Consider the following 23,293-nt stretch of genomic DNA (forward strand, 5'->3'; position numbering starts at 1 on the left):
CAGCTTAAGTAGCAGTGCACCAAAAGTGATTAGCTGTTTCTGAATTACTCACCTTTTCCAAGCTGAAAATTGCTTAACAAATCTTATTGGTGTGTACATAATGAGTAACAAATACATTTGCAGAGATCTGGATTGGTTCCCACTCAGGAAGGTAGGCTGAATGTGTCTGATGCTGGCAATTAATAATTCCACGGGCTTTATGGGAGGGTCAGTTGTGGCTGATCTGCATTAGGGGGTGTTCAGCTTTGCTTCAGTAATGGCTCTCCACCAGAAGAAATGTCTCATGGAGACAACAATAGCTCTGAGGCTCAGCTACTCTGAGCTCCAGTGCAGGCTTTGCCTTCGCTCTCACTTAGGCTTTTTTGTCTTCTTTCCTTCTTTGCCAAACTGGACAGAGAGGTCTAACACCACCTGTCCTCTTTTCCCCTGAGTGTGGTGTTGGCGTGGCTCCTGCTCTGCTGCTCCACTCCGCTCGTGCTTTGTGGGTGAGGAGGTTCCAAATGTCCTTCCAGGCGATGGGTGACTCCTGTGCTCCCGGCTCCCACAGCCGCTCTGTTTCCTTCCATTGTCATAGGGGAGGTCAAGCTGAAGGGCTGCTGCTCACTCATCTGCCTCTGCTGTTTCTAATTCTCCTTGCCTTCATCAGAAGCAGGAAGAGGGAGCCTGCAACAGGCTCCTGGTTTTTTCCAATACACTGGAATATTTTTTCCGTGATCTGAGCAGATGTTCCTGGCTTTTACACATTTTTACTGAGGTTCCTCTATCATGCATGCTGATCTCTGCAGACAGCAGAGAAGCAGTAGTTTTATCTCTACCCCAGATCTTTGGTCTTGGTGCGACAGCTCCCCGATCCCACTGGAGAAAAGGGCATTCCTCACAAAACCAGAGCGGAGTGGTTTCTCTCTTGTGAAAGGCAAAATCCTTCCTGGCTACAACAAGACTATTATAAAAAACAAAGTGTTTAAAGTAAAAGAGCGCACATTTTGGATTTTTTCTCAATCTAAATGAGATGGAGACCTTGGAAAGTAGCGGAAGCTGCTACACCCCAACAGAAGTATCTACACCCCAAGAGCAGCATCTATACAACGGCCATCAAAATAATTCATTTAATGAGGCCTGGGAGTTTGCACTAGAATTTCTAGGCACCCAGAAATGCCTGTCAGTCATCTCACTGTATTTCCTTGTATTAAATTCAGTGAAGTCTGATGTTGGGCCTCACTTTATCTTTGCTCAGTGACGTCTGTGGGATGTGGAACTGGCATTGCTTCTGCCAGGTTTTGTGGCGCTGCTGAAACTTTTGCATTATGCCTTTTGTAACTAAATCAAGAAATGCCCGCTGATTCAAAGCCCCTCCTCCAGCTGCCCCTCTGGCCAAAACAAGGCTATTTAGCTGCCCTGTGGTGCAGAGGCATCGGCAAGGATGAGAAGAGTTTGTGTAGGAGGAAGACGATTCAAAGTATGGGCTGTCACTTGCTGCCAGCGTCAGGGCCAGTGGTCACAGCCTGGTGCGTGCTGAAGCGGTCACTGGGCTCTTTCTGTTGTTGGCAGGACAGAGAGCCAGGGGCTGAGAGATGGCGAAGCCGAGCAGAGCATAGCCCCAGCTCTGCACTATCACAGCGCAGGTTTTTCAGCCGGGATCCTGCATTTTGGTCAGCCCCAAGCCGGGACGCGGCAGGAGGAGGCATTCTGTGGTACCTGCCAGCTCTGCCCCGCGGCCCGCGGCGCCCAGCACAATGAACAAAGCTGGCCTCCCCGCCGCGGCTGGAGTGACAAGGTTTTTCCCAGTCAAGGGAAACAATCATCACTAGGGAAACCTTAACTGCTTTTTAAAGAGCAAATGAAAACACATTCATTCTTTGAAACATGGAAAACTAAATGGCCTCTTTTTCCTTGGCTGTGTGTGGATGGCCGTGGAGCAGGCTGGCACGGAGCGAGCTCTGCGGGCAAGAGCTCCCGCCACTCATTTAGTTATTAAAGAGGAGGGCTCTGTGGTGCAAAGTCTGCCCTTCTCAGCTCTTGCTGCCTCGGTTTTTTAAAGCAGAAAGGCTCTGGCCACCTGACCCTCCTACTTGTGAGTGAAACATCTTGGAGCCTGCAACACCGCAGCTTCATGTCACTTCTTGGAAGAGCTGGAAGTGAAGCCCCCAGGAGCAGGGCTTTCTCCAAAGGCGAGGGAAAGCCTGGGTGTCACTTACGCAAGTTCCTGGGCTGCAGCAACTCCAGTGAAGCCCGGGGAAGCAGCGGGCATTGATGACACTACTGTCTCCTCACAGTTTTCCTCCACCTCTTCTGATCCTAGGATATTTCATGATTGTCCTGGGAGAATGGAGCTGAAGTTTTTTTCACAATTGGGAAAGTCATTAATTTAATGCTGTTCCCACTCTTTTCCATCCCCTGGCCCAGCTGTGTTATCTTGCCTCTAACCATGCATGCTCTAGCTAATAAAAAGCACTAAAATACAGGTCCAGCTCCTGCTATTTCCAGGAACGTTTGGTCCCATAAAACCATAGGAAAGCATAATTTCAGCAAATTAAATCAGTTACTGCCTATCTCTCTGGCTGAATGCATGGAAAGGGAAGAACACCCTGCTGGCTCCATGCATGGGGAATAACACCAGTCAAATTCCACCAGTGTCCGTGCTGGGAAAAGGAGTCAACAGGCAGGCCGAGAAAGGCACGTCTCCTTTGAGCAGACATTAAAGGAATAAATATGCAATAGAGAAAATGTACAGCGAGCACTGAGCTCATCAGTCACTTTTTGTTTAATCTAATTAAACACAATATATCCCCTGACCTTCTGCGCTGGCACTAAGTTCTCCTGTGTTGTTCTTTCCATACGAAGCTCTATTGACAGATGGGGAAAGCCTAGAGTTTGCTTTAAGCTTCAGATAAGTAAAGTTAAACATACAGCAGATAAAACTGTTTTCCCAACACTCCTCTCCCTCTGACCATTTGTGGGTGCTCACTGGGAGGGATTAACTGCTCTGGCCTGTATCCCACCCCTGGCTTGGGGCACTGCTCTGTGCAATGAGAAAAAGCTGTAAGAGGGCAGAGGCAGAAGCAGAGTGCTGCATAAACCCTGGGAAGTTCTTTTTTAGAGCTGGTTCTGCAGTTGCTAAGCCTCTTTTCCATGTGGCAGACTATTAGGGAAAACAGTGCCATTCCTTGCTAAATATATTTCCACAGTCACCAAATAATTTACTTAACAGCTAATCAGCTGGCATTTGCTGATGCTGAACCAGGTTTTAAATAAAAAGCATCGAATTGCATCAGACGCCTCGTGCATATTCCCTGCTTATACAGGCTCGGTGCTCTTGCTGCCTGTGCAGGAGTGCAGTCAGTCCACACAGCTTCCTGAGTTTTCTGGGTGACAAAGCAACCATGGAGCTGGATTTGAGGGAGAGCTGGGTGCCAGGGTGCCACATCAGGTGCAGGCTTTGGTCATGCAAAAGGCTTGGAAATGTGTTCACCTTTCAAAATGACCACCTGTGGGCTCACCTCCTTGCAGGCAAGTGAGAAGAGCATGTATCATTTGAGAAGAACCCTTCACCTGCAGAACTGTTTCTTCTGGTATGGTGAAAAATCCTTTCTGAGTCTGAGTTCAGGGAGTTACCACAGGCAACACCTCCATGCACCTACAGCTGTGCCTGTGCTCCTGGATGCGTGAGCAAATAACTCCTTGAAATGTAAACCAAAAGTTACAGACGAGCCCGGAGGCGATGACCTTATGGTTCCCAGCAAGCCGTGTTAAAGAAGGTTTCTTTACTGTAAATAGCCTTAATACTCCCTTTGTCTATTAATAGCACCGGGCAAGGCAAGAGGCAGCAGAGGGGCTGTTCCTGCATGTGGCTGTCGAGTGAGACTGGAGTGGTGTGAACCTCGTGGCTCTGGTTTTCCGTGGCTGGTTGCAGAGCCTGACGTGGGGGTTGGCATGACCGGGATCCCAAACCGTGGGCTTTGACATCTCTGAATGCACATCAGTCTGAGCAGAGACCTCTTGCCAGGGTGAAGGACCCTGCAGATGGTTAAAAGCCACCTCCCATCTCTCTTGGGGCTCAAGGGAAAGTACAAAGGATGACTTTTTGGAGCAACACTACCTAGGGAGAATTTTGCTATCTTCAGGCAAGGGGAGTGGCAGGATTCCTGGGGACATTGACCAGTGTTGCTCCTCCGTGATCCCCCTCTGCAGCCTGTCCCAGAGATCAGATGGAGTCATGCAGCTGCTGGTTTAGTAGGGGAGCTGTGCCTTGCAAAACTCAGCCTTTTGAGCACTCTCACAACAGAACAGCATCCTTTTGATGAAGCAAACTTTCCCTTATTACATTGGGAGGGGGCTCAGGTGTAAAACAAAAATCCAATGACTCTTGAAGGAATCGGAGAGACAACATTTCCTCTTCTCCCCTGTTAGTGTCCAGTGGTTGCCCCTGTGAAGCTGGGGGAAAGGGGCTCTGTGAATGAGAACCGTGGGTCACCCCTGAGGCAGTGACAGCTGACCTTGCAGTCGATCTCCAGCAGGCTGGGAGTGGCTTGAAATGGATGAGTCTGCCTCAAGCTTCACCATTAAAGAAGTCATTACACATGTCCTTAAAACTTGGTTTGGAGATACCTGGCTAAAGGTGTGCCTGAAAGTGGGTGAGGCATGGATGAAAACGTTTCCCTCTGGCGTAAAGGTGGTGAGGATGTGCTACCTGTTCGTCGTGTGGCTGTGCTGAGTGACTGGCTCTCTGTCCCGTTCAGATCAGCAGAAGTGGGGTTGTTGTTGTGTTTTGTGTCTCCAGGGGACTCAGGGTCATTGCCCTGCACTGGGAGCAGTGCCGGAATAGAGAGCGTCACTCCTGGGAAAGCCCTGGCAGGGAGAAGCCAGAGTGGCTTGCCCTGCTTTGGGGACTGTTTGCCTCCATTCTGCCTGCACCTTGAAGTCCCTCATGGTTTTTACTGTAAAGCTCTAACCACCAAAACCCAAAATCTTGGCTTGGGAAGGCACGTGTCCTTGGCACGTTTCCTGGGACCAAGTGACTTACGATGCTGTGCTGCAAGTGAAGTGAGGAGTCCTTCTTTTAGAGGAGGTGGGTCACACTCGTTTAGAGTCCAAACTCCCCCGGAGACTATTTCTTCCCCCTTTTTTCATGACATCAGCCAGGACTTGATGTTACTATTTTAAAAACAAAAGGAGGGGACACCCCCCCGCTTCCCCTTTGCTCTCTGCCAGAAGGAGAACAAAGAACAGCTAAAACACACAAGTTCTGGCACTCCGTGTGGAAATAAAAACATTCATCCTCATGTCAGGTAGGGAACTGCCCGACCCCCCTGCCAAAGCAAGCAAGCCCACGGCGGCAGAGCGGCAGAGCGAGCCCATGGCGCAGAGGAGCCCGGGAGAAGGGGATGCCCGGTGTCACCCCGCGCTGGGACAGCTCCTGCCAAACTGCTGCAAGGCTGTACCAGTGCCAGGCTGCGCCGGGACGCTCCCGGCCACGGGCAGCCTTCCAGGGAAGGGCTGCCCTGCTCCTCCCAGGCTGCGAGGTGGGGAAGGACCTTTGTTCTTTCCCTCTCCCACCCCTGTCCTGCCCACCACTTGGGCAGCCCCTGCATCTCCCTGCTCCCCAGCGGGTTGGTGCACGGCGCAGGGATAACCCGGTGTAATTTCCACGCTTCAGACGCTAACATCTTTGTCTGGCTTCTTGCTCGCCATTTAAACATGTCAGCAGTTCCCAGCACGGATTCCTGCGCTGTGAGTTCACCCCCAGCAAGCATCCAAACTGCAGGTTGGGGCTGCTGGCTCTTCCCTGCCTGTCTGTGGAGCATTACTGGAACAGGGGCCAGTTCTCCAAACACGAGGAAGAGATTACTTGGGCTTTCTGGAAGGCTCCCTCCCATGCCTTCAGAGCGGAGCAAATGAGGATAATTTATCTGCTGGCTTCCAGCTGAACCCAGAAGCTCGGAGCAGCCAAGGACTACACTGTTTGTCCCAGCTCCCGCAAGAAGGCATTTTTCCATTGTTGCCGTTGTATATCGTTCGCGTAATTTGTTTGTGCCGTCACCTTCTGGGGCCAAGATAAGAGGTCATCCCCTGCCTTTTACTGGTGGTGTGTTCCCTAGAACAATCCAGGGAAAAACTCGCAGGAAGGAGCCATTGAGGGAGGCTTGCGTCCAGCGCAGCCATCGTTAGAGTCATGTAAATAGTTTTGAGCAATCTATCTGGTGAGAAACACAACATGTCAGGAGGGAATTGTTCTCTGAACTGTAGTTACAGATGGGCCAGAGCGGGCGGATCAGCGCACGTGGGTTGCCAGCTTAATGGACACAGCAGCTGCCTTTCAGGGGGAACAAAAGCCAGGCGGGGAGCCTCTGTGTGCCTGTGTTCTTGTTCCCCTCAGGACTGCAGCTCGGCTTTGTGGCCGGATGGCAGTCCTGGGCTGCCTCCCCGCTCCGTCTGCTGTGGTCTAGTGCGGTGCTCAGGGATGGGTTAATGTCCCTGCTGCTCCGCAGAGGGATGCAGGGAGCGGGGACGCGGCAGTGCGGATGGCTGGGTGCTCTGCAGCAGGAGCAGCCAACTGGAACAACGCTGTAACGCCATCCGCTTTAGTGAAGTTACTCGTGATTTTTAAATGTAGAGTTGAGGCCCAGTGGCTCCAGCTTGGCACAGCACAGTGGGAAAAGAGCAGATTTTCTGTTTGTTTCCATCCTGCGCTGGCTGTGGTGTCTCTTTCCCTGTCCAAAACAGCTGCAGGCTGCCTGAAGTGACTTTACAGACAGTAAAAACTTAAAACATCGCATTCACCTTCATGATTTTTTTTCCCCTCAGAGCAAGTCATGGAGGAAGATCAAGAATATGGTGCACTGGTCCCCGTTTGTGATGTCTTTCAAGAAGAAGTACCCTTGGATCCAGCTAGCGGGGCACGCAGGTACGGAGCCTGGGAAGGGACAGAGTGGTGGCAGGGCCCTTCATTATCCTAATGAGCTTTGTTAGCCTGAATTGTTTTAGGCTGCTTCGTGAGCGTCACAGCCTGCAGCTCCCAGTCTCTAGCCCAGGAGAGTGACTTACCTAAATGCTAGCAGGGGTAGTGTGAAGGTGCTCTGGGCTTTCAGTCTCCCAGGGCCAGCAGGTGTTATTGCTGCTTTTTCCTCAGACAGCAGAAAGCTGGGTGCTTTGGGTGAGAGCCAGGCCCACCTCCTGACCCACTGCAAAGCAGGTGATGCTGCCCAGCACAAAGGTGCTTCACACATGTGCGTAGACACAAAGATGTGCTCCTACTGAGAAGTGCAGAGGGGATGTGAAGGAAACGTGTTGGGTGCTGCAGGACGGGTCTCCGCCCTCTGTGGTGTGACAGTGCTGCTCATAAACCTCTAACAACCTGAGCTTTTCAGTCTCTGCCTGTAGGGACTCCTTTGGGCACAGGTACAGATGGAAGGACTTCCAAGGAGTTGGGCTGCCCTTCCTGTTTTGGAAGGCACAGCATCATCTCCCCGCCATCCAAAGCAAGTCCCACGTTGTCCCTTGTCCCCCACAGGTAGTTTCAAGGCGGCAGCCAATGGCAGGATACTGAAGAAGCACTGTGAATCGGAGCAGCGCTGCCTCGACCGCCTCATGAACGATGTCCTGAAGCCCTATGTCCCCGCCTACCACGGAGATGTGGTCAAGGATGGGGAGCGATACAACCAGATGGAAGATCTGCTGGCTGAGTTTGACTCCCCCTGTGTTATGGACTGCAAAATGGGGGTCAGGTGAGTGGCACTGGGGATGCTTTCTGAGTTTTAAGACGGGATACTCAAAAATAAGTGCATCTCCTAGGTAAAACTGCCTGAAACACACAGTTAAGAATGCCAGGCTCACCTGTCTTCAGGTAAAGCTCGGCCACTACCATGAAAGAGCCATGGAGAAACCTGGGTACAGAAAAGATACTCCAGGCTCCTTCCTCCTCCGCTCGTTGACTGTCCTGCACGCTGGGAAAGCTTTGGTGTGGCGGGGGACAGCACTCTGCTTGGGTTTGGGTACACGGGAACGGCACAGTAGCTGTTCAGAGATCCTCTCTGCCACATGAGGACACAGCCAAGGGATGGGGTGTAGGAGATCCTGCCCAGGGTGCCAGAGGGGTGAAATAAAGACGCTTGAAAGGCACAGTTTCAGTGAGCGAGAAATTTTCCCTCTGCTCAGCCCTTGCTCTGATGCGCACTGGAGGGATAAAATGCGTGTGCTAAGCTGTTCAGTGCCTTTCATGCAAAGCTCTTGAAATATTTCCTAACAGATGAGCAACATTACCCATGTCCTCTGGAGAACCAGCTCTCCAGATCCACCAGGATCCCAGGCTGCTCGGCCAGGAGCAGTTTTTGAGTGAGCCGTGCCACAGCTGACAAGGGTGTCCCAGAGCAGATGTGAGCAGGGCTGCTGACCCCAGGTGGCTGCCAGCTTTGGAGCAGCCTGAGGCCGCCCCTGGGCCCTGGGTGTGCCGCCGGCTGGTGGCAGGAAGGGTTGAGACCCCCCTCGCTGGCAAAGGCGCAGCCCAGACATGGTGGAGACGCTTGCGCTGCTGGAAAAGCTGATGGTTTCTGTGGGAGGGAGGAATCTTTTTTTCCCCTCCTGAGTCCCGATGTGAAACTCGAACTGGCGTGCCGGGCTGTCGGCAGGGAAGAGGCGGGGAATACTTTCCACCGGAGGGGTGGAGGGAAGGGCAGAGGGCCCGGCGCAGCCAAGTGGCCCCGGCTGGCACACACATGCTGCTGTGGGAAGGAAACGGGACTCGGTCTCAGAAGAAGAGCTGCTGGACATGCTGCCCAAGTGCTCCTGCGGCTGTCTCTGGGAGGAAGAAAGCCTCCTGTGCACAGAACGCATGTCAGATGATTTATGCACCTGGGGTGTTGGAGCTCAGGCAAGGGGGCAGGGGTGCTGGGCATCGTCATCCTGAAATAAGATGGTGCTGTGGGCAGAGCTGGAGAGAGAGGATGAATGGAGTTAATGCTGTGGAATGGGGCATCCCCATGGCTGAGCAAATAACCTAAAGATCAGGGCTATTAAACCTGTCCTCTGAGCCAGCAGCTTGCTGCCAGGCAGATACAGGTCTGTTTTTTTATGCCAACCTGGCTTTGGGAAGTGGCAGTCTACTCCAGTCGCTCCTAAACAACTTTCTTAAGCCTTGGTGATGGCACAAGCCTGAGGCAATGGGGAGGACCAAGCCACAGAGATTGATGATGTGTCATTCTCATAAGAAGAAATTCTAGCTCTCTGAGCAGTTTGAGCGGCACTTCTAGCATGCTGCTGCTTCATTCTGCTGTTTTATTCCATCTGCACCAATCATGGGTTTGCTGATCTCAGCCAAAGACCTGCATTGCTTTTACCTGTGGTATTTTTCAAAGTGGCTGATGGCCTGGGGATGTCTGCCCTAAGCAAAGGCACCAGTTTGCCTCGTGGGACACAGGAACACTGCCTCACATAGTCCACTCCCAGTTTGTTTTGCTTGGTTCTGAGGTGAACCACACACTGGGTGCTGGGATTTTGGCACAAGGGACATGGGCAGAGGGCACTGTCCCTCCGCAGAGCTGGGCATGGCTAGTGGGAGGTATAGAACAGTGACAGATAGGGTCATTCCTGTTTTGTTTTGCTGGGACATCTCACCCAGCTTGCTGGGTTGTTTGAAGAGGGCTTGGACACTTTCCAGGCAGAGCCAGGGTTGATTTGGGAGCTGCGAGAGGAATTCCGTGGTGGTTTATAATTGCTACAAGAAGCATTACTTTGTGGATGATGGTTTTATGCATGCCAGAGTGCAGAACTTTTCCACCACCGTGCTCTGGCACAGAGAGGTGCTCCTCTGAAGTATGGATAAAACCAAGGTCTTTGCACACTCCTCTGCACCTTCCATCCTCCTTCCCCCATTCCCCCATCCTGGCTGCACCCTGTGGACCTGGGGTGGTGGTAAGCATCTGGCCAAGGTTACATCCCTTCCTGTGCTTCATCTTGTAGAGAAAGCTTTTGCTAGGAAGTCCACTTGAAGCAGACCTGTACTGGGGAAAACCATCACCATCAGTGGAACAATCCTGTGTGAAAACACCCCATTTAGCATCTGGTGAGGCAGAGTCCCCGTGGGGCACAGAGTGGGGGGATGGAGAAGCGCAGGAGAGGCACAGGAGCAGCTTTGGCTGACCCGCAAAGGGAGCAGCAGCTAATGCTGAAGGATGGGACGCAGTAATGTCCTCTTGCCTTCAACTCAGCTGGCTTCCAGAGCACGTGCACAGCTTCCTGGGCATATCTTGAAAGGCATGTTTAGCTGAGGTGAGAGCTCAGGTTTCCTGAACATTAGGGTATGGGCCCCTCAGGACGAGGGGTGGCACGAGGAGGCTGCTGGGGCAGCAGCAGCACGGCCAGGAGCACCTGTGAGAAATAACTTCCCTTGTTATTGCCAGACTGGTTGCGATTCCTTGATGAACCAAAAAGATACCGGGTGTTGATGATGGAGCGATACCAAAATCAGGGTCAATCCAGCTGCAATGAGGCTTGCTCCATTATTTCCTATGCTGCACTACTCCGTAGGGATCAGCTACCCCGGATCAGCCTGATTTCTGGGGCGAGGGCTGTCTGTGGGTGGAGGGCACCTGGTGTGGCGGCCCTGCTCATACACCCCCTCACTCCCTGCAGAACGTACTTGGAGGAGGAGTTGATAAAGGCCCGGAAGAAGCCGAGCCTGAGGAAGGACATGTACCAGAAGATGATTGAGGTGGACCCCGATGCCCCCACTGAGGAGGAGAACGTGCTGCGGGCAGTGACCAAGCCCCGCTACATGCAGTGGAGGGAGACCATCAGCTCCACCGCCACGCTGGGCTTCAGGATCGAGGGGATCAAGGTGAGTCTGGCCAGCCGTGCAGAGCAGGGGATCAGCTGCTGGGAGTGCTTGCCAGCCAAACTCACAGAGGTACGCACGCAGCAGGCTGCTGGTGGGAGCGGGTCACATCTGGACATCCCCGGCCCCTGCAGCCAAACCACTGCACGGGCACCTCAGGGGGCACTGCTGCTCTTCTGAGAATGCAGCTGAGCTCAGGGCATCCATGCAAAAGGATGGCTTTGGACATAATCTCATTACATCAGCTGCTGGGGTAATTTCTCCTTCCCTGCAAAATGCAAGGTGCCATCCTCCAACTTGAGGACTCAAATTAGTTGTTTGCTTTCAATTCTGCTCTGCCACTGGGCTGAGCCATTAATCCAAATCCCAGCTTGAGCGTGTGCCAATCTGTGGTTGGAGCTGTGAGCTTAGACACAGTCAGTAAGGAGGATGTGTTTACAAGCCTGTCCAGGAAGATTCAGCAGCTGAGCCCTATGAAATGGGACAAGCACACACAGCTGTCCCACACACACTTTGTGTCAGCACCTGCATGCACGTGTAACCTGCTGACTGCCCTTGCTCAGAGCAACACTCACATTTCTGGAGGTGCTAGGACGCTTCAGTGTTTTCTCCAAGGAGGCTTTGCAGTGAGAAAGGTGTCTGGGAGGGCGCTTGAACAGAGTCAGGTCTGTAACCACAGAGTATTAGTGATACTGCTTGCATGAACATTAGCAATGGCCTATGCCTTTTGTTACCAGCCAGTGTGAATTAAGGGTAATATCAGACTTGAGCCAGGGGTTTCATCCCATGCCTGGGCATGGTGTTGGCTTGGCAGCCACGGGGAGCTCTGTGAAAATGTGTTTGCAGTAATTCAGGCTTGTGTAGCTGCTCAGGGCAGTAACTCAGAGCAGCCACTTGCTCTTAGTGGAAACGATGCCTCAATATCTGCATGTGTCTTGATCAAGGGAGTTTCTTTCTCTTGATCACAGGTTATTTTTCTCCTCTCTGAGTTGAACAGAATTCTCCCAGAGTGCCTATCTGGATCTCTGTAGCCTAACCTCCTGCCTGAAGTTAGTGGTGTTAAAATGATAGAATTAAAACAAATGAAGCTGCTCCCCGATGAAGCCTTCACACCAGACTTTGTAGACTTCCCTGGTAGTGTTTTCCTTCACCTCTCCAGCAAACAAATGCAGGTGCTAGACCATGGGTTTAAAAGGTCAGCAGGAGGGGGTCACTCAGAGCTGCTACTTCTAACCACCCACAGAAGGGAGTTGTCTCCTGCTCTGTGCGTGTTGCACCTTCTTCCTTCAGCTGTTTCATGGCCAGCAGGATAGAGTGCATTTACCTCTAACTCAAACACTCTCAGAAACCCCAGGAGCAGCTCTTGGCCTGAGTCCCTTCAAAAGTTTCCTGGCAAGCAATGCAAGGCACCCCTGCCCATCCCATGTCTCTGCATGGATGCTGATGGTCATGCTCCCCACAACAGCTTTCTGCAGTGCCTGCATTGGGTCGGGGCACTTGCCTGTTCGTGCAGCTCTTCCCTGATCTCCCCTGGTCTTCCAAAGACCCTTTCCTGCTGTGGATGCCCATAAGCACACTGTGAGCTGCTCCAGCTCAGGACAACCCCATGCCTAGTTCCAATTGCTGCTGTTTTGCTTTTTATAAAACTGTGACTGTATAAAAATGGGGGACCAGTTGGGACTAAAGGTCCCAGGCACTGCTTCTTCTTCCTGCTTTCTTGGTGTAATCAGAAATGTCTCTCTATTTATAGTCCAGCATGATATATCCTTGGCCTCCAGTGTGCTTCTCAGTCTGGGCCTGTTGAGGGGACAGGTCATATGTGAAGCACTTGAAATTTAAAAATGTGAGAAAAACCCAAAACCAAAAAAATCATATCCCTAGGGAGGCTAAAAAACATTATGGAGGGAAATAAAAGCCATGAAGGAGTGATGAGATTTGCACCTCTGTTTAGCCAACTATAAACGAGTTGCTGCCTGGTCTGAGCAGTGGATTTTTTTTTTTTCAAAGAGGTGAAGCAGCCCTTTAATTGAAAAATGTTCAGAAGTACTGGCCTCCAGCAGTATTCCTGCTGCTGCTAGGGGGCTGACTAATTTGATCAAGGCTCTAATTACTGTAATTCTCCTTAAATCCCTCAGCTTCTGGGTTATTTTCCCCTAAGCTAAAGCATTAGCAGTTCATGCTGTTTCACAGCTGGCTTTTTTTCCAACAGGGCTGCTCGTGCTGTGCTCTATCCCTGTTGTTCTGCTTATTTCTGGGATTGAGTTTCTGTGTCAGGGAAAGTGCCTTCGGTGCCCTGGGTGTGTTCCCATGTTTTATTTCTTGCTGTGGATGCTTCCCTGTGGAGAGCAGCGGTGGATCTGCCCTGCCCCTCGCCCACGGACGGGGGCTGCTAGAGGAGAGTACTGAGAAGTGCAAGGGAAGGACAGGATTTGACCCTGGACATGTGGGAAGGGATCATAGGAAGGAGAGGAGCAGTGGAAGCCTTTTGGATAGCACAGTCAGGTGAGGCAAACAGGCAGCTCAGTGCTGGGCGTGAGGATAGCAATCCTTTCCTGACTGAGCTCTCCCTGTCCCAGGTGGCCTTGAGGATCCAGTTCTTCCTCTTTAAAATGGAAATTTTCCTTTGCAAAAGGAGATAATGACATTCATCTGACTTTCTGGAATAGCTTGAACCTGTTGGAAACAGTAGCTATTTATAAAATTTCCATGCTGAAAGTAACCCAAGTGATCCCTGGTGGCCCTGACGAATCTTGCTGGAGCTCATTGTAAGAAGTGACGCTCCCGAGCTGCTGCTCCGGTCTGAGCGTTACTCACCGCTGCCTGCACCGAGGCCACTGTGGGGTGGCATTCCCCGGGACTGGAAGGTTTGCAGGGTCCCCAAACCAGCCCGTGAAGCCTCCACCTAACTCTGCCGAGCCAGGCAGCTCCAAGCCCCGTCCCAGGCCGGAGGCAGCGCTGGAGGGAGAGCGGCTGAGCCGAGCCCTGCCCCGGTGACGGTGACGCCGGCGCGAGCTGCGGTCGCTGGTGGGGCGGAGGTGGTGACGGTCCTTATCGGCCCCGCTCACGTTGCTCCTGCGTGGAAGGGGGCCCCCTCGGGGCTCGGACACCTGTGAATGTCATGGCAGTTGTCAGCCTCGTGGCAGCAACCTCTGGCTGGGCAAGGAAACGGCAGGAGGCGGGTAATGCTGGGAGCAGCGCTGGAGATAGGCTGCTTGGCTTTCCTGAAGCTGAGATTGCCTTATCTGAAAGGCCATCTGTGATTTTCCTTTATTTTTAGGAGCACTTAGGAGTCCATCTCCTTTCTTGGATGCTTTGTGGAAAGTTGTGCACTTTATACGTGAAATTAGTGCTGTGGCCCTTCTCCAGGCTGATATCGATCATCCCCCTGGGAGAGGGTGGGTTCCTTTCTGAGCTGCCGCGTCAGGGCTCACATGAGGGACGTATAGCAGCAAAGTGCCCTTCCCTTACACATCACACACGTGCCACCAGAGCATCCTCAGCAAGGTGACAGCTGAAAGCAGAGATCCCAGCTCTGCATGGTCCATCAGCAGCATGGAGCCTCCAGTGAAAATATTGTCACTGACCCCTGCCAATACACACTCTGCCAGCCCTGAGCATTGCTTTTGCACCTTGTGGCAGCACAATGGTCAGGCTGAGTCCAGGGTGATTTGAAGCCGGGTGCAGTTGGTACAAACAAAGTTTTTCCTGGAGTTTTTCTTTTGTAAATTGCTTTTGTTACCACCTTTATTAATGCTTACGCAAAACACAAGCTGGAAGCTGAAGTGTGCCGTATGATTCATCCCAAACTGCACTTCAGGTGTTGGTTTGGTGGCAGGCTGACCTTGGCACTCGACATTCTCCCAGGCTGGACTGACCACCATGCCCACAGCAAGCTCCCTCTCCGGGGTCATGCACATTGTCCTGTGCTAGGGCGCTTCCCTGGATGAGTCTCTAGCCTCCAGGGCAGGTGATTTCATTGTGCCTTCTTCCTCCCCCAGCCTCTGCTCTGCTCCTTCATCCTTCATCTTCCCGAGCCCACAGGATGTCTTTTGGCCCCTGTCCCTTTGCTGTATTGTGTGCAAACAAGCTGTCTGGAGCGGTGGGATGGAGCCCTGCAATGGAGCTGTGAGCACAAGCAAGTGTGGTTTAAAATAGCCCCTTGTATCCAGGAAGTGAGATCTGCCTGCCTGTCCCACGGCCCCTCTGCACAATGAAACAAGCTGATGTAAAAATCAGAGCCCCAGCAGTACTGGGAAATGGGGAGAGACCTACCAAGCTGCCCAGATGTTCAGACAGGAGCCTCTGGGCCAGGGCTGCGTGTCATCCCTGCAGTGGACAAGCCATGCCATCCCCATGGCGGGCCAAGGGCGGGTGTGCCTCTGGGGAAAAGGCAGAGGAGAGCACAAGGCTGCTCGCTGCGTCTCGGTGCCAGGCTGCTGCCTTGAAAGGGTTTGTGATCCATGGATGGTCAAAGGACCAGTGAGGCCAGGCAGCCATAGGGCTTGCTCCTTGCTGCAATGGTCCATGGAGGATTGCTCACAGAGCAGTTTTGTTCCTGCTCCTGAGATGTTGTTTCCATCCATGGTCAGTTTTGCCCCATTGGATCTTGCTCTGCTGTCCTCTCCAAGCTGGAGAGACAGTCCAGGACTGGTGTCAGTGCCATTCTCAGCCATGGGAAGCCATTTGGGCACAGAAACACCAGAAATAGGTAGTCTCCAGCCATGTTAGCAGAAAGCACCAGGCCTGTGAGGAGACTTTGTTCACATTGCCAGTGACCTTGGCGAGTATCTGACGACGGAGAGTTCTGTTTGCAGTAGAGATCGGTGCTTCGGGGCTGTGGGATAACTTGGGATGTGCAAGCAGAGACCTGCTGCCTCTGCTCACCCCTGCTCCACAGACAGATCCTTCAGCTGCCAAAAACACTGGTCACATCCTACTTGGCAACATGCATGGCTGCAGAAACTACTCCTGCACCAACTCCCTTCCTCTCCGTGCGACTCACCGCTGTCCCTTCTTTTCAAGAAAGAGGACGGCACTGTGAACCGGGACTTCAAGAAGACGCGGACAAAGGAACAAGTCATGGAGGCCTTCAGCGAGTTCACCAAAGGAAACAGGAACGTTTTGGTGAGTGGGGGATGTTGGGGGCACTGCTTGGAGAGGGCATTTCCTGCAGAGCCTGGCCTCAGCTCATCAGGTCCCTGGCCTGCAGGGCTGAAGCCTGAGCAATCTTTCTCAAAAAGCATGAGAAACACTGAGGAGAAACACCATCCTGGTGCAGGGTGAGGGGAAAGCAGTGGAGAGCTGGGAGGGGACTTGGCTGCAGCAGCACTGCTTGACCCGAGTCCAAGTCTGCTGAAACCTCCAGGATTGGCTCCCAAAACCCACAGAACCATGCTCTGTCCCTCATCCCTGGGCTGGTGGTCACCCCGAGCCCCCTCTGTACCCCAGTATGAGTGGTGGGGGCTCCCATCCTGCCAGGGCAGGCTGCCTGTGCCCAGTCTCACAGAAGGGTGGTCCTGTGCCAGGCACACTTCACATGGGCAAGCCATAGCTGGAATTTTCCAAGCTTCCCTTAATTGCCAGGAGAATAAGAGATCTGGCTGTAAACAATTTACACCGACTGTGTCAAATAACCTATTTGACAAAGCACTCCCATTTTAAGCTGCGCTGTATAAAGTCTCCAAATGCGAGGCTCCAGCTGGAGTGGCCTTTGGCACTGTCTCCTTCAAACTGGCACGCTTACTTTCACAAGAGTTACCCAGGGGTTATTCCTGGATCTGAAGACGAAGTTGCCTGGCTGCATTTTATCTCCAGAGAACTTGGAGCACACAGCATGCCGTGGCTCTGGATGGGGCTCCTTGGCCAGTGCATTCTTATACAGCAATCCCCACTTCTCCCCTTGCAGGTGTGTTACAGTGCCCAGATACTTGCTGTGTGTGTGTTACTGTGCTGAATTCTTCTATACAAGCCCCAGAATCAGTGGAGCCCCCTGAGAATATTCAGTGCCTTCCAGCAATTTGCAGGGATATTTGAACAGGCTTGTGGATCTTGACCTGTGTGCTGGCCACTGTGAAAGCCCTAATGCCTACGGGACCAGCTTTGCAGAGCTGCAGAAGTGTCTTGTGATGTGTGACTGGCTGAGTGCTAAAAAGACAGATCAAGTGAAGAGTTGATCCATTAAGAGAGTGCAGGGGAGAGGAAAAAGTAGCAGCTGCTGAATTAGGTGTTCCCACTGCAGATGCAGCAGGGACACTGCACCAGTTCAGCAAAAGCGAATGCTTTCACTAGGTTTCGAAAGCCACAGGAATTCACAGGGCACTATAGGAACCAAAAGGATAAGTGGGTCATGAAAAAGAGGGGACACTCTCCAAAGGGAAAGGTCTGTGGGAGGATGCTGGGTGCAGGGGTGACTTTCCTGTCTGCCCCAATGCAGTGGTTTTTATGTAGGTTTCCTGCAACACTGATGGCTTGGATTTGTTTTTGTATTTTTTTGTAATTCCAGAACAGTTACCTTAACCGGCTGAAGGGTATCCGCGCTACCCTAGAGACATCCCCGTTCTTCAAGTGCCATGAGGTAATACTGCTGTTCAGTTAGATCTCCCTGGGGAGAGGCAAACTGTTGAATCTCAGCTTGTCCAAGGACAGAAGTCAAAGTCAGGGGCTGTTTTATTTTTATATCTGTATTTTCATATGTGAATTTAATACTTACGTGCAAATATAGATGATAACATACAATGTTTGTGCATCTGACAGGGGCTCAAATCTACTGAAAGCCGATGTTCAAACAGATTAGAAGTGATCTAGGAGGAACTCGGGCTGTTTATGACAGGGAAAATTCCCTAGTGTAAGAGCACAGGGGTTTTCTCAGGAGAAATGTCTGCCTGAAGGCATGTCAGGTTTCATTTGGCTGACAGCTGCTCCACATGATCAAGCAAAGCTTCAACACAGCCATAAATTGCAGATACCTCAAACATTTCCGAGCTGGTTGGGGCACCACAGTACAAACTCTTCCTTCCAAAGGAATTTCATACAGAAATGAGTGTCCACGATACTGACATTTTCTACAGTGAAGATTCAGCGCTGATGGGAAAACAAGGATGGAACACTATCTTTTTTAGCCATGTCAGGAACTGAAATGCTCCACAATTTAATGCAAAAATTTTGCTATTGCATCTACTTAAGAAAACATGAGACTGCGTGTCCTTGTCACACGTGGTGTAAGAGCAAGTGAGCCTCATAGGAACCTTTGACTCCCAGGGCTCAGGAGCCAGAGCTCCAAGAGCCCACTGTCCCTCATCCAGAGCCACATCAGCCACCTCAGCCCCAGCCACACACGGAGAGTCCTGCCAGGAGCCCAAGGCAGATGGGGCCGTGCCTCCTGGTGGCAGCGCCTGGAATGCAGTTGGAAGGGAAATGTCAAAACCGAGGGTTTCAGAGCAGTTCAACACAGGAAACAAAATTCTCCCTGAAACCGAGTGCCAGGGTTTCATTTGAAAACACAGAAACAAAGCAGCCTTTCAAAGAAGGTTTGAAAGGAGTTTCCACTTCTTAAAAATTAAAAAGCAGCAGCTTTGACTTTCCATCCCGCTTCGAGATGAAGCACAGCGGAAGGTCTGCCAAGCTCTGTGTCCCTCCATGGGGCCCTTGCTGAGCAGGGCTCCTCCAAGGAGCTGCAGGACACGCAAACGGAGAATGTCAGCAAAAGGCTTTTCCTTAAAATTAGAATGCTCTGTCCTGGCCAAGAGAGGACTATAAGAGGTTAGCAGGAGGAGAGCTAAAGACAAGCATTTCTCGGAAATAATATGTATCTCTGGACCTTGGACGTTTTCCCAACACACTGGAGGAAAAAGTCTCCTGAAAAATGTAAATTCATAACAGCTTTTGCAAACAGTACATGCATCCTGTTCAAAACCCTTGTCTAAAGGCAAACCCCAGGCTAAGCCCTGCTGATAGCATGGATGTGGGCGTCCCCAGTAACATTTAGTGCTGCTGTTCTGGAGGGCTGACACCAGCTGGATTCTCTACACATCATAAGGGGCACTTGTGGCTCTCAGTGCTCTGCATCACCTCTGCTACAGCCCTTGCACTCTGGTCACTAAGGCCCCTATTTGTGACACAGGGGCAAGTGAGTTCGTAATTCACCAATTCACGCACATCAGAGAGACTTTGGAAAACAGTTTTTATTTGGGACGGCTCTGAAATGCACCCATTGGTGCTTTTCTGTAGAAGCCCCTACTAAAATCTTCTGATTGGAGGAGGAGATTAAGCAGAAGAACATGATGGTGACTGGCTTGATACTGATACATGTTTCCTGAGCGCTGGTGGCTGGAACTGTGAGCCAGGATGGGTCAGGATGCTGAGCTGCTGAGCATCTCTCTGCTTTGTGTGTGGTGACCATTGGGCTTGTGGGGTCTCATCCCACTACAAAAGGCCTTGAGACTTCTGTTCTCGGAGTCCAAATGTACCAGTTGGCTTGCCCAGGCCACTGTTTGCTGCAGGATTTTCCCAAAGGCCGATCAGGATATGAAAGAGCCCTTCAAAGCAGATGCAGCCGAGTGAACTCGGGGAAAAAGGAAATTCATGAGCATGCAGCTCTGTACCTTGCGCCTCCAGAGTGCTGTGACTGCCAGGAGGTTATTCCAGGGGCAGTCTGGGTGTAATTGGATGGTGTTTGAGGCAGGAGACAGCAGGTTGCAAGTTACTTGTACTTGGAGTGTCCTCATTCCTGCAGTGGTGTCTGCAGGATTGGTGAGTGCAAAGAGCACAGGCTGATCAGAAAGAACCAGCCTCGAAAAAAATCCCCATCTGAAGGCTGAGACGATTCGTCTCGTTCCTTCTAAGGGACCTTAGCTCATTTTCCAAAAGGACATCTTTATCTTTTGAGCTCATGTTTCTCTGATCCTCTCCTGCCAAGACCTGGGATTTGTATGAGTAAATCAGCTTGTCCAAATGCCCCATTTACATGTGCAAACACAACCAGCGGCACCCAGAGCTTGCTTTTCCTCATGCAAAATTGCAGAAGCATGTCTTGGAAATGCAGCCTGAGATGAGGTGTCTGAAAGCCCCAAAGAGGGCTGAAAATGAGCAACAGGAGCACCACTAACTGGTCTCACCTCTCCACAGGTCATTGGGAGCTCTCTCCTCTTCATTCACGACAAGCAGGAACAAGCCAAAGTCTGGATGATTGATTTTGGGAAAACCACCCCCCTGCCAGAGGGACAAGTTCTCCAGCACAACGTGCCCTGGGTGGAAGGGAACAGGGAGGATGGCTACCTCTGGGGGCTGGACAACCTCATTCAGATCCTGACAGAGTTGTCCCAGAGCGAAGACTTGCATTAAAGCCGCGCATCCGACTCTGCCACTACCCCCAACCTGCCCCCGACTGACTCTTCTGAACTGCACTACAAGACACTTTCCAGCCCTCGCCCTCCCCATTTGAAAGCTATACTCTCCCTATTTAATGTGTTTTTGTTGTGGGTTTTTTTAGGTTGTCTTGGTTGTTTCCCCCCCACCCCCCCCTTGTAAATAGAGAGCTAACCTGCCAGAACAAAAGCTGAACTTGAAACCTCGGCTTTGCAGAGTCAGTGGGAGCTGGCAGCCCGGAGTGGGTTGCTTAGGCAAGTGCATGCTTCGCCTATCGTGCTTTTATCTCTTGCTCAGCCTGATGTTAGGAGGGCTGGTGGAGGAAGGAGCCTCTTCCTGCTTCGGGATCATCCTGAAAACACTCAGTGACCGTGCCCAGGACCCTCTGGCAGTCAGAGAGTGTGAATGAGGTGTGGAGATGGTGAAGGACACTGTAGTGGGAGCCCTTTACTTGTCTCTGCCAGTACCTTTCAACCCAGGAAGCTGGCTGTGCCAAGACCTTCAGAGCTGCTAGAAGGGCAGATTTGGGGTTCAATTTGTCTTCGAGATGTTTTGTAGAAGTTGCTCAGTTATTTTTAAGCGGCAGTGGAGGGCGAGGGTTTTCCTCCTGCTGCAGAGCCATGTAGTCAGGCAGAGGAATTTGCCATGGCCAGGTGTTTCCCACCCATGTCCTCCATGCTGGGTGCCCTGGTGAGCAAACTTTTGGGCTCCTCTCTAGAGCCCCCACTCCCCTGCTAGGAACTGCTTCCAGCCTAGCTCAGCTGGGGTCTCCGATCCTCCCTAGCTGGGAAAAAATAGCTTATAAAGGACTACTATGAGACCTAAGATAGCCATCCAGGTTGATCAGTCTTTTTTTTTGTCAGCAGCTGAGCACACGTGTAGTGCTGCAATGCTCACACCTAGCCCAGGGCAACCCTCCCGCCCGGAACATCTCCATAATTTCCATCTGCATCAGGTGAAGGGTTACAGCCGTGAGGCAGCTCCCGGGTGGGACACCTTTGGCAAAGCAGAGCTGGGGTCAGGCATCCCCGCGCCTTCCCCATTTTCCACAGAGCTGCCTGTGCCTGCACTGCTCCCCAGCCCGCTGGGCGCGTGTGACGGCCCCGGTGCTCCCGCTCCTGCAAAAACACCCGGTTCCCTCTTTGGGGCGGAGGCCATTTTTGAACTTCCTGGAACATTGGAGCCGAGCTGCGGCAGGGCTGGCGCGCTAAAGGTCATCCCTGGAGAGGCTGGCGGGGAGGGGAGGCTGCGGGGGCCGGGAGCCCTCCCGCCGAGGAACCTGCAGCGCAGGAGGCGGTGCGGGAGCGTGGCAGCCACGAACCCCTCACCTGCTCCATCCGACCCCCAACCCGCTGCCCCGTCTCGCTCCCCAGGAGCAGGGCTCCAGAGCCCCTCTGCCATAGTTTGATGGGTCCAGCACCCCTGATGGGGGAGAATCTTCCTTGCAGCAATAAGGAGGAGGAGGAGTTGGCCACCAAGCCGTCAGCGGCCAAGCCTCTTTCCCAAGGACTGAAGTTTCCTAAGGTTTTTCCCAGTTCACATCTCACCAGACTGGTGTCTTTTGTTCATCAGATGCCATTGTAAATGGTTGCACTGTTTTAGCTCCTTGCTAGGCTTTCTAGAATAGCCCGTGTGGAAGTGCCTTATTAGACTTCGGCTCTGTTCCATTAGTGTCATGGAAAAGGTTGGGGTTTTTTTTTTTTTAAGTTATATTTATTTTCATCCCATTTTAATTGCACAAAACACTAAAATTTAATGCATGGAATTTTTTTTTTTTTTTAACTGTGTTTTTAGTTTTTAAGCCATGCCTTTTCCAGCTTTGGAGAAAGGGCATGAACAGATACGCATAGCTATGTACCACTTACCGCTGTACTTTAGCTTCGAGCTGCTCTTATATATGTACGTTATTTTTTAAGCCTGTTTATAAACCAGATTCCTCGCTTCATGGCTTCGGAAGAAGCAGATTGTTGCTCTCAGATGTCTTATGCTTTCCTGGAGGCTGGAACGGTTGCTGTGAGGGATTTTCCCTGCTCCCACCGCACCTCTCGGTCATTGGGTAATACAGAAAAAAAATCCAAGCCGGTCTGGAACACCAACGCACAGTGCCTGTAAAAAGTCCTGTAACATTGCAAATAAAGGCATATGGGAAGCATTTCCCTGGTGTGCAGTCAGTGTCTGCCCTGTGCAGCTTGTGGCAGCCTTGGAACAGCCTTTCATGTCCGTGGCTGGGGCGGAGGGGGAATCGGGCTCCAGCAGCGCTGCATAAAAACAAGAGTAGGGAAGGACCCTGCGCTGGGAACAGATCCCAACAAACAGGAACTGGCTCTGCAGGGAGCAGGGCAGGGAGAGAGCAGAAGTGGGGCTGTGGGAGGCCCAGGCACTGTGAGAGCTACCCCCAGAGACGCCTGAATTTCCCCATCCCCCTTCTGCAGGAAAGGCCACTGAGGGCAGCTCCAACTTTTTTTGAATGTTTTTGGCTTCCCCTGAGTGGTTTCTGAGTACCACCCTGTGATTTCTGCACTGAAGAATACAAAAGCGCCCAGGAGAATCGGAGCTACTTGGCACTGCCAAACACTCCCCCCGCTCCTCTCCCTCTCAGCTGCACTGTGGGCAGGGCCAGAGGGAGCAGTTTGGACCAAAGGCCACAAAAACCCCCAGACTGTTTCTGCAATGAAGGAGGACTCAGGCTGTGGTGCCTGAAGGCAGCTCCATTCCCTCCTGGTGGGTTGTGCAAGCAGAGGACAGCAGGAGCTGTTCTGGCACAGAGGGGCAGGTGGGCTGCCCCGTAGGAAAGCCAGATTTAGTGCCCAGACCCCCAGGAGCAGCCCAGCCTGGCTCACCATGGGTCCTCCAAAACCAGCTGCAGGAGAACCCCTGCAGTGTGGAATGTGAAGACTAGAAACCTCTTGGTCAGAGGCAGAGCGGGCAAGACACTGGATGTGAGGCTGCTGCCTGTGCACCAGCGGTCTCTCCTGGGCTGTGGGAAAGAAAACACATTTCCTGTCTGGCTGCTGAGCTCACCCTGGCAGGATTGACCAACCCCTCTTTTACTTACATGTCCATTTTTTTGTGTCTCTCTGGTGTGTGACTCCTCTTCCTACCTTC

The 23,293-nt window shown here is 52.0% G+C and overlaps 1 protein-coding gene across 1 annotated transcript in view; it reads left to right on the top strand.

The window, feature by feature from the left end:
- The window catches only part of ITPKB (inositol-trisphosphate 3-kinase B), a 66,637-nt gene extending 44,300 nt beyond the window's left edge, over positions 1–22,337 (top strand). The window contains exons 3-8 of the mRNA XM_040059133.1: positions 6,802–6,901; positions 7,508–7,721; positions 10,624–10,828; positions 15,848–15,949; positions 17,328–17,399; positions 19,949–22,337. Coding sequence (XP_039915067.1) covers positions 6,802–6,901; positions 7,508–7,721; positions 10,624–10,828; positions 15,848–15,949; positions 17,328–17,399; positions 19,949–20,164 — 909 coding nt within the window. The 3' untranslated portion in view covers positions 20,165–22,337. The remainder of the gene's footprint in view (positions 1–6,801; positions 6,902–7,507; positions 7,722–10,623; positions 10,829–15,847; positions 15,950–17,327; positions 17,400–19,948) is intronic.
- Positions 22,338–23,293: the final 956 nt, after the last annotated feature.

This window comes from Hirundo rustica, chromosome 3, assembly GCF_015227805.2.
Source record: "Hirundo rustica isolate bHirRus1 chromosome 3, bHirRus1.pri.v3, whole genome shotgun sequence".
In the NCBI taxonomy this organism is placed as follows: Eukaryota; Metazoa; Chordata; class Aves; order Passeriformes; family Hirundinidae; genus Hirundo; species Hirundo rustica.